Source organism: Microcaecilia unicolor, chromosome 6 (genome assembly GCF_901765095.1).
Source record: "Microcaecilia unicolor chromosome 6, aMicUni1.1, whole genome shotgun sequence".
NCBI classification, from domain to species: domain Eukaryota; kingdom Metazoa; phylum Chordata; class Amphibia; order Gymnophiona; family Siphonopidae; genus Microcaecilia; species Microcaecilia unicolor.
In genome coordinates this window covers 271,558,700-271,570,290 of record NC_044036.1, presented here as the reverse complement: position 1 = coordinate 271,570,290, position 11,591 = coordinate 271,558,700, and the positions used below count along the sequence as shown (strand labels likewise).

General features: G+C 36.4%; 1 protein-coding gene across 2 annotated transcripts in view; it reads right to left on the bottom strand.

The window, feature by feature from the left end:
- Window positions 1–11,305, bottom strand: part of PBX3 (PBX homeobox 3) — a 411,372-nt gene extending 400,067 nt beyond the window's left edge. Inside the window, exons 1-2 of one of the 2 annotated variants that reach the window (XM_030207424.1) lie at window positions 10,344–11,305; window positions 9,220–9,293 (exon numbers count right to left, since the gene is read on the bottom strand). In XM_030207424.1, coding sequence (XP_030063284.1) covers window positions 9,220–9,293; window positions 10,344–10,540 — 271 coding nt within the window. In that variant the 5' untranslated portion in view covers window positions 10,541–11,305. The remainder of the gene's footprint in view (window positions 1–9,219; window positions 9,294–10,343) is intronic. The other variant, XM_030207425.1, reaches the window with a different exon arrangement.
- Between the last annotated feature and the right edge of the window lie 286 nt (window positions 11,306–11,591).

Below are 11,591 nucleotides of genomic sequence, written 5' to 3'. Positions count from 1 at the left end.
CACTACTTGTCATCACATTTTATAGTGACAGGGCTATGCTATAATTTTTGAAGGAAAATCAACATAAAGTACCATAAACCCAACCACTCTTGCAATGGATCATCTTATCCACGGCACAATCACTTCAACTACTTTTTATGTTAGTATAATTTGTTCAGAAATGGTAATAAATATATCCTTGAGGTCAAACAGTAATCATTACACAATTTGTTTTCACTTGTTCTTGCTGGAGACAGCTAATCCTGCACTTGGATCCAGTGGTAGCATACTAAAACATTATCTATCAAAACTGGAGCATTTTTTCCATAACATATGGTGCTTACTTGAATCTTTTTATTTTATATATATATAAAGGAAGGATGAAGATGTTAAACTGCCTATAAATAGTTTTCCTCCTCCATCCCCCCCCCCAAAAAAAATAGACGACAACTATTTGGCATTTATATGAAGTGTGTGTATATAAATAGATCGATCGATCTATGCCATAAAAAAATTATATACCAAATGTATGTGTTTATACATGCATACATGCATACACACACACAGCTGTAGATACACAGACACAATTTATGTATGAAATATATTTTCATAACAGAAAGGCCAATATTACAGTATTAGCTGGGGACAAATTAGTTATTATTTCACAATAAAAGCAAATAATCCGCAGTGGTGCTAAATCAAAAATCATGCATCAGACTTTGACTGCATACTATACTCATTCATAGTACGAAACAGAAAACCAAAACCAGAAAGAAAGATTAAATACAGCCATTCTTCAGTCCTTGAGATTTAAACTTGTAATACCTTAACTAATAATAGACACTTTATATAAATGCCAAATAGCTGTCTTCTATTTTCTTTTGGTGGGGGAGGGAATGGGGGAACTACTTATAGCCAATTTAATACTGCTATCCTTCCTAATGAATTAATATACCTGTGTTTTCTGAAAGATTGCTAGAACCAAGTTGGGATGACCAAGTCTTTGAAAGTCCTATACATCAAAACCAACAGAATGCTACCAAACATTTCTATAATTACATATGTAGTTAGTAAAACATGAACTAACTTAAGATGTGCATCAATAAGTGTAACTTAAAATTTTGACACAAGAGCAAAAATAGATAACATGAGAAATGCAATTCTTTTCTATGCACAGTAATAGAATATAACAAGATTGTTCATGTTTCATATTATCTACCTTTAGATCAATTAATATTCAGAGAAGGTCTTTAACATGAAGTTTAAATAATCATAGAAGGGGAAAGAACCACCAAGGTTCTAGAAGCTTCTCTAGACCTTTCAATCAATTTTATTTATATGCAAAACCAAGAGAAACTCAGAAAAAAAAAAACAAAGCTTCTCCGGATGCTAAAGCTCTCAATTTACTGACAGGCAAATGGCTTCATGCTGCCACTTAATCTCATTTCTTGCATAATGCCCTCTAATTAGCATATCAAAGTGAATTAATACTTCTAGGGCATTAGCAATGGGAAAATCTGCTCTAGGCTCACAATAGCAGTTTAGGAGGAGCCAGGAAATCCTAAAAACAACAAAAAAAAAACCCCACAAACTACTTTGAATTGCAAAACTGTTCATTTTATTCATTCTTTCCCTAAACACTTTTACCACACACTGTTTTACTACTGTTCAAACAAATGATAATTGTCAAAGTTACCAGCATCTGTAATGCCTGTTAGAATCTTAATTTAGCTTATACTGTTGATTTCTATATGCTTCAGTATTCCCTATAACATCCATTTATGTGACTTATCACTCAGCACCATTTCACTTAAAATCTTTGAATCTATAATACTAGGAAAGACAAAATGCAGTGTAAGAGTAACAAAATATGTATGAGGGCACCTGCTGACTTCAAAGAGTATATTAAAAAGGCAAAGAGATTACCTGTTTAAAAAATAGCTCATACATGCCAAAACTGGGAATATCATAAAAAATGTAAATAATTTATTTGAATTATGGCAACTAACTGATGCATCCTAAAGATATACGATATACTCTCTTTCATTCAGGCTTCACTTAATGTGCACAGAAAGGACACTGAAAATATTCCTCTCTTTTGACAGAACCATTTAAAGAGAAGTCTATCACAGTGAGTAAGAAAATTAAGTGCAGAAATCAAGTTTATCTGCCTTTAAAGTTCCAGATTCGCAAGTCCATTCCATAGTTGAGAGTTATTCATACAGCCTTGAATTCTGCACAACACTACCAGTCAAAGAGGACTTGGCAAGAGACATGTAACCAGGCTACACTTAGGGCCCTGTTTACTAAGGTGTGTTAGTGTTATTAGCGTGCCTGCACTTAGTGCGCTAACCATGTAGGCGCCTATAGGGATACTGTAGGCACGTACATGGATAACGCGCATTTAAAATGCTAACGCGCCTATAACGCTGCTTAGTAAACAGGGCCCTTGTCTGATCAATCAACATTATTGCCAGTTTTTTGTTGTGAAACCAGAACTTGAGCACCAACAAACTAGACTACAAAAACCAAACCTATGGACTAAGACTGAAAAAACATCTCACACTGTCTCAAAGAAAAAGAAAAGTAAATTGCATAATGATGTTTGCTCACAAACCTATTCCCCTTGTGTTAAAAAAATACAATGTATTTCAGCTATACTGGCTTGAATGGTATATTCAAGTATTTGCTTTTATACTAACCTACACCCGCTGGCTTATTTATTAATGTTGTAAAGATGGTATTGTATGTCAAGCTTAATACAGTTCAGCAAAACAGCTGTAACATCCAGTCAGATATCATAATTTATCAGTTTGGTTGGTGAACCACTCAAAGTTCATAAAAGCAGTAACTGCAAGAGCCGACAGAAATGTTAATAATTTATATTACATATTGATGTGAATTATTTACTGCATTCATACTTAAAAGACATGGCCTACTAGAGAAAAGCAAAAAAGTGACAAAAGGTCAGCAGCATGGTGAGAAAAGCAGGCTGTGTTAGGCATATGTTATCTGAACCAAGCTGATCACCTTGATAAGGAAATGGTATTAGGCAAGACTGTTGAGAAAACAAACAGAGCATTCTTCTCATGGTGTGAATACTCAAATAGACTGGGCCATGCAAACAAAATAAATCTCATTCCAGCAATTGTAAAAGAAAAAGAGGCAGCCCCCACATGCTTCTATACTTGTTTGAACTTCTTAGTATACAAAACCTGAAAAGAGGCATACTCTGAAAGCAAAAATGTACTTTGTATTCAACTAACCAGCATGAAGACAAAGAAAGAATCTGGAAAATAAATGGAATCTGTGCAGCAAGCATTACTATCATGCTAAGCAGTGAACTGCTATCACACTAAACCTAATCTAATAGCTTTAGTTTTATATGGTTAATAAATCTCAATAAATAAGCATTATTTTTTTTCAGGTAGACCATGCCATTTATTTTAATCCCATATCAATATTTAAAATGAAAAAGAAGACTTCAGAATGCCCAAATCTGTAAACTATGTACTTACAGTTAATTTTGTCAATGAAAGCTCTAACAACTGAGTTACCGATTCTAGCTTCCATCATCTCTTGCCATTGTATCCACTTTTTTTTTCATTTGGTATAAATGACTTGCTTTGGAATGCATCTAATTAACTACAGCCTATATTAATTTCAGTTAAGATATTTAAAATATGCATAATTGTTTCATATTCAAGAATTTAAAAAAAAACACTTCGTAGAGTGAGGAGGAAATGTATCACCTGTACTATTTGTATAATCTAGACCCAATTTTACTTAAATAACTAGAAATGACCTTTGCAATGTTGGAGTTTACAGGTTGCACAATGAGATTATGAGATTCTACTATATAAAGGCAGGGTGATATACAGCTGGTGGGTCTTCCACCAATAAACATCAGTAAAAGTGGCGAGTACCAAAGCAGACTTGTATTCTCCACAATCTAATTAAACTCAGTTTGTAGATCTTAGTTTAACATAGGTCTCTGAAGCATAAAAAAAGGCAGATGCTTAAGTCTACAAAATGTGCAATGCTGTTTCTAAAACACTAGACTATCAGTTCATATTATTTACTATGTCTTAATATTCTGTCTGCATTCCCTATTATTGTATTTCTAAAAACAATTATGTAATTTAAAATACTATATTCTAAAAGTTCAAAGAATGTCATTACAAATCTAAACACTGGGGATTCCGGTATTGCTATACATAGGAAAGTAAATTTAAAAAATAAAATAATTTTCTTTCCCATCAATTTAACCACCCATTTTTCTATCAAAATCTTTACGTGCATATGTGAAATTAGAACCTGCATAAGAAATACAGCTGGAAGAACATAGTGAAACAATTTTGGCATTAACTGCTTTAGTTCTTCCCTACATCTTTTACTGCTTGGGTTAAAAGAGTGTCCTTGCACTATTGAATTGCAAGTATTAGGTGTTCCATAATCTTCTCTAGTCACAAAATAAGGATTCTAGTATTATATAAATAAATACCCTGACAACAGTGGAATTTGGTCCAGACCTAATTCTTGCTGTCAATGTAATAAAAGAAATCAATACAGAACTTTTAAGGGTTTGTTTGTTTTTTTAACTGATCGTTTAAAGAGTTGTTAATCTTTGTGAATAAATTTGTGTTGCCACAAATGAAGAATAACTGGAGTAAAGCAGCTTGTGCAAGACAGAATTCAGATTTTAGTGCGTGCACTGGGTTTACTAACTTTTGTTTATCACTTGGTTACATTTGTTCTCCAAGTAATAAATAAAAACAAAACAAAGGAAAATAAGGTGATATATTTTTTGACAAACAAGATTGCTGATTATAACATGTCTGAGAAGAAGACAGTTTTCAGTGAGGATGAAATCTTTTTGTAGTGAAAACTTGTCAAGTTAGCTTTAAAGTAAATACCTTACTTCCCAGGTCAAAACCTTCAGTGACTCTGCTCCCCCCCCCCCCCCCCAGACATAAAAATACTTGAACCTGCCTAACTAGTCAGCAGGCCTCTCTTGTTCACTGCAGTCTAGAAGTTCATTAAGTTTTATGATCTTCCCTAGTCAGTCCTACTTATAAGCCTCACAAACAGCCACAAATCTGGCAAACCATCACGTATGCCATTAGGCATTACTTGTAAATGAATGCTATTTAGGATCTGTGGTTTTATAGCAGCACTAAATTGTAGTTTAGTTGACATCTGTCATTGCTTCTTTTAAATCTATAATACTTTAAAATAAAGAATATTTTACTGTACATGTCACTTAGAAACTGTTTACAATTATGGGGCAAAATTACAAGTCCTTGGAAAAATACTGGTTTCACAAAGTGTTTGACTAAGAAAATACATCACAGTTCATATTTTCAAGAGAGAAGAGCCATTTGTATGCACTTAAACCTGGTTTAGCACTTTTGAAGTGTTTAAAGTGCAGTACATTACCAAAGGTTCAAGTATATGGGGTATACAAAATCTTGTTCTATGTATCCATAAGTAAAGAAACAGGTAGTTTAAAAACCTTGCATGTGCTATGCACCACATAATTTTGTTAACATGTGACAAAAACTGCTATGGGGGGGGGGGGGGGAAGAACTTAGTATGTCCAGCTGAATTTGAATGAACCAGATGCAGAAAAGACAAAGCAGCACATGAAGACCAAGCAGGGGGGAAAAATCGCAGTCTTTTCTTATGACAATATTTTACAACAGAAGGACAGCAATAAAGCACAGGGCTTAAATTTTTTTTTAAAAAGCTATTAAAAAGAAAATTAAATTAGAACCATCTTTCTGAAAAAGTCTGCTACCTTGTGGTTGTCTGTAAGAATGCACAAATACTAAAAAGAAAACTAAAAAAAAAAAAAGCTAATTGTTTTCAAGTATGAAAACTAGGGAATTATAAAATCAAAAACCACAGAGGAGTTTAAAAGCACACTGCATTCTCTCCTGGGGCAACTGAATAAACAGCAAGACAAAGAAATATGCTGTTGGAGAACATGAAAAAAAGTAAACTGCTATGTATAGAAGAAACATGAGTTTTGATACAATCAAAGATTGTGATAGGAGATGCTCTTCAGTTTCCTACAATACCTATATAGTCAACCTCATAGCTAGGGTTCAACAGTCTGGAACTAAAGCACTGTCTGAAAAAAAATAGCACGAGGCGACTAACCAAAGTATAATGCATGTTCCATAAAATGACCCCTTTTAGTCTATTTTAAAAAAAAACGAGCACGAGTGACAGGACACCACACTACAGCACTCAAATAGCTTCATACAAGGTAAACAGATTAGTCATAAACGCATTGGATTTTCTATTCATTCAGGAAAACTTTATCTGTCCTCTGAATAAAGCTTTTCATGTTCAGTACAGGTCACTAGAAATAAAATCCACTCGACAGTACTATAAAAAAAAACCTGTTAAAAATCTTTCATCTAATCTGCAAATTCAAAACTGTTAATCTAACGACCAAATATTACATAATCCCAATGAAATCATGCCGACAAAATATCCCAGTACTTTTTACTTTAACATTTTCTCCGCTTCCCGATTTTAGTCATATTATTTACACTTACATTTAACTATAAATGTAGAAACCATATTTATCCGGGTTCGTTTTTTTTTTTTAATTTCAGGGCTAGTTTCCCTTTTACATACTGTTAGCAGAATTCAGCACTCCCATACGCTGTCACTTCCGAGGTACTCCGTGTTCAGTCCTAGCAGCAAAACAACCATTTGCATATTATTGACTATTTCATACAAAAAAAACCGCCAGTGACTTACAAACTTCACTGGGCTGGTCGGGAAACAGAAATGTAGGGTCTGAATTTATAAGATCTCGTTTACACCCACCCCCCGCAGAAACAATTCAAACCACAAATGCTCTGTCCCTGTCAGTTTTACTCTCAGAGCTGAAAACATCAATGGCCCTGCAGAAATCTCTGCCAATAATCCTTCCATCTGAAACGACGTGGGGTTTTTTTTCGTCTTAAACTCACCTTTGACATGTGCTCGCCTGACTATGCTTTTCTTTCAAAACACTGGGGCTAACCCGTGAGCAAATAAGATTTTGGACTACCTATGCTTTCTTAATTGAAAATCTGCGTACTGCAAGTGCTTCAAGAAATAGGACAGGTTGATGGCATTAAACTGGGGTGGGCAAAAGTTTGAAGAAATACTAGCAAACAAACGCATCGCATAAGTAAGCCGTGATGGGAGGGTGAAAAGGAGGAGGAGGTATTTTGATAAGATCAAAAGCACATTAAAAAACAAACAAAAAAAACCATTCTTGCTACCCAGAGCAAGACACTAAAATATAAAGCGAGATCAATCATAATATTCACAACACAGCAATATACCCCTGTGATTACTTGTCATCAGGCCCTGGCAAGGAATCCCTGATAAACAGAAAATCCTCTGCCATCAAGCAACAGCAGTCACTGAAAAGCAGATTTAAAAAACCACACACACAACATAGTTGCTTTTAATTCCTTAACTGCGATGTTTTCATTGTCCACACAGGCAAATAGTGTGCTCAAGTACCGGTATCATCTGATCCCGGACCATAGGAGCCTGCTCTGTGCGTGCTGTGGGTGCTTAAGCACCCCCAGTATTGAACAAATTCCTTGACTACGTCCAGCCAGAGGTAATTTCCTTTGGGTATAACACCACCGATAATGTTGAAAAGTTGGCTTCTATGTGCCGGCCAGTGAACGATCTGGTTATTTTTACTGTGATTATAAATTCATAGTTTGAAAAGAAAGGCCAAGTCCAGTGGTCTCAACTACCACCAAAATTAGGGCAATCTTTCCCTCCAATTTCTAATTAGAAGAAAGAGCTCGTGAGCCAGAACTTAAAAGGGAATGCAGGTGGTTTGATGTTCAGAGAGAAGAAGAAAAATGCAGCTGCACTGCCATTCATTATATATTTTAACAAATACCTACAAGAAGTTTATTAAGGATTATTTTGTGAAATGTGTGAAATCAAACAGAGCTACACCACTGTATCTACAAGTTTCATACCTATTTACAACGTGAACGAACGTTCACACTATTAGCTGAAGAGTAACCCACAACTGAATTTGTGGATGGGCCTTGAGCTTATTTTTTGCTGTACCTTCATCATCAGGGGCCAGCTGTAGTGAGTGGTTTCTCCTATTTAAGAATCTATGGGGAAAAGCTTAGGAGGTGAGGTTCCTATTTAAAGTTCGAAAGCAGAATATAGGGCTTGCAAATTATGTACTAAATTCCAGTTGAAATATACATCAAAAAGTAGGGTGTAATTAACCTACTGTAAATGTATATAGAGAGTGAGAGATAATTGTCTAACTTTACAAATATAAAGCTGTCTATAACCCTCCCAACACACTTAGTCAAAACTCCATCTGCAAAATACTTGCTCTCTGCAAATCTGAAGAACCTACATTTTAAACTGCAGCCTGTTCTTCCCCTTGCCTTTTATTTTTCCTCTACAATTACAAGACATTGCATTTTAAAATGGGGTTTTTGTCATGTTTTCAGTGACATTCTCAGCTTTACCCAATACACACCCACCAGTCTATAATCACCAAGAAAACATAAGCAAACTGTTTATTCCTTTTTCCCCTGGCGCATTTCCTCACCTACACATATTTTACTACATGCTACAATGTCAGCAGGCTAATGTGGTACGCTTTATTTAGGTCAAACGTGGTTTTTCCCCCCCTCATTCTATATCTATGAGAAAACCGCTTAGTATGCTTGGCAGTTATTTAATCGCCCAGGTAAACAATAACGTCTCCCAAAGTGCTACAGGAAGCTTTGGGCGATTCTTCCCAGAGCCCTTCCTTATTTGAAAGAGTCTCGACAAACTCCTTTTTGCGGTTGGCAGTTGCAGGCGCATTGCTCCTTTAAGAAACTGACACACAAACAAGGAAGCGAGGGGCACTCACTCCTCGCCGTTAAGTTCCCCGCTTGCAAACCAGAGGTGGGGGATTTACTGAGTACAAAAAGATATATGATAATTTTCATCTGCACTTCATTTTTTACATTGGGATCATGAATTGTAGAAAGACAACTAATCACCCTCAGATTTTATTAAACGAGAGATTTTTATTTTTTTTTTTTCGCACAAGAGCAGGAAAGAGAGCAATGATCAAAGATGGCGGTGCCCTGGCTCCCAGCATCGCAGAATAAAAGCTGTACTGAGAAGTACCAATATGATTGTTTGACGGTCTGCTTCTCTAAGACCAAGCATTTCGGATCTTACCTGTTTTCTCTTTGATTTCACAGAGGACGCTGAATAGGGCAGGTTTCATTCTGTGACAGTTCAACGCATGCTTTCTGCAAAAATGGCAAAAAAACAAACAAACAAACGTGTTAACATAGGTATTTTAAAATATGGCGCCTTTCTTCAAGTTATCAGGACACGATTGCTTTAATATTTGCGCTTTCGAATGCATTTGTTGGCGGATAGAAAAGTACTAGGAAGTAAATAGCAAGCGACGTGTAATCTTGGCTACACAAAGCTGCACGTTTCTTCTTGTCTGCTGCCCAGCCGGTATTATCATATTGTACAGGGCGAAAAACCATTAAGAAGAAACGTGCGAGCTTCTAAAGTCAACCTTGGAATTGCAGGAGCAAATACAAGATTGTTGTATGTAAAATTTTGTTACTATATTTTCATCAAACTTGCAAAGAGCACGGGAAATAATTAAAACATTCAAAACACCCCAGCTTCACTTCACAGACCAGACAACTGCAAAATAAGCTTTTTTGAGCCTCTATATTTTAAAAAGGCGACAGTTCTCTCGTTATTTCTAAGACATATTAGGCTACTCACATGTGCTATGATTACATGTGTAAATCAAACCCTGTCTGAAGTGCGTTGCCTTGCACTACATTGTTACTGATTTATTGGGCGAGCTTTACAATTTGTACTCTTTATTTTTACTAATTTTTTCTTACTATAACATAAGACACTGAGCTTTGTTTTGCATCAATATTTTACCCCTGTCGCCATCCCATTTAATCTTAGTTTGGGGGCAAAAGTAAAAAAAAGTTGTAGCATACTATTATATACAAAAGGAAAAGCTCTCTGGGCTGTCTATTAAAAGGTGATTTTAATTAACTTGTCAGATGGATACTGTATCCCTAAGACATGGCGAGAAAAAAAACGAAAGTATATAAAGCATAATATTCAACAAACACGTAAAAAAATGCAAGCAGCATAACATCCGCATTTACAAACATTAAAAACAACATTGTAGCTCCCTGGCTGTTTGCAGATTTCCCTACAATATAAAGAAGTTGCTTTCTAGTAGTCAGACTGGGCGTTATTTTAGAATGGCGAAATAAGAAGGGAGAAAGGTACAATTTTTAGATGAAACCAACTTTGCTTGTGCCTCATCCAGGCTTTGGTCAGTGATGGTCATGATCTGGTGGAGGATGTCTCCGATGTCCTGTTTCCTGCCGTCCCCGTCTGCCCCATCATGTCCATGGGGAGGAGGCAGAGCCATGCCCCCTTGCACCGAGTGGCCAGCCAGGTTCACACCGGCGAGAGTCTGCAACATCCTGGACTGATCGTCCATACTCTACCGCAACCCAATCAATGCGCTATGGCACGAGCTGCACTGGCTTCACAATCAAGAAAACTGAGAAATCGGGTGATAAAACGACAAACAAAACAAAATTCGGCAAATCTGATGGTCTCCTAGACAGTTTCAGTTCTTGATTTTGCTCTCTTGCATGTATGGAAAAAAAACCCAGCCTTCAGAACATGAATCGATTTTTGTCGTTTATTCCACTGTTTTCCTTCACGATGCTATACAATCTTTTAGTGTTACTTACAATCTTCTCGGATCATTATTATGTTTTTCTTGCATAAACAACTGATCAACGTTTCTTTGCAGTATCTCCCTGTTCGCACACATAGGCAAGACTTCTTCCAATTTCTTATTTTCACACACCTTCCCTTGTCCAAAAATCTTCTTGCAAAACTTGCTCAAAATCCTTTAGGAAGTTAGCAGGGTGGCAAAGACCTGCAAAAGCCACGAAAACATAACACACACACATTCATGCAACCCCCACCCCCTCAAAAGATAGTAATAATAACAATAACAATATTAAGAATATATGGGGGAAATCCACTCAAATTGCTTATAGCAGCAACTAAAAAGTTTGAACTTGTTCAAAGAAACAGAAATAGGGTGAACTGTAAAAAAAAAAAAAAAATTAATTACACACTCTAAAGCAATGTGCAAAAAATCAGCCAGCTGAAATTTATGAGCCCAGCTCTCTGACTGTGTGTGTTTTATGTTGTTTGATGGCCGCTTTGGTGAGGGATTGACAGTCTGCCAATGCCACTCACTCACTGCAGACGTGTCAGAGTTTAAAGGAGGAGAGAAAATAGAAAATATAAATAAAAAAATGCAGGCCCCGCCCGGTGGAGGAGGGGCTTCCAGGCCATTTGCAGCTTCAGACCCCCGCAAAAGCAGGGAGAGCAGGGGGCGGGGGTGGCCACCGATATCTCTTAGGAACAACCTTTCATTCCAGCGGCATTTTCGCCTTGATGGTAAAAAAACAGTGAAGATATTAAAACCCGTCCCACACTGACTGTGAGCTTTTGGGGGTTTTTTTTTT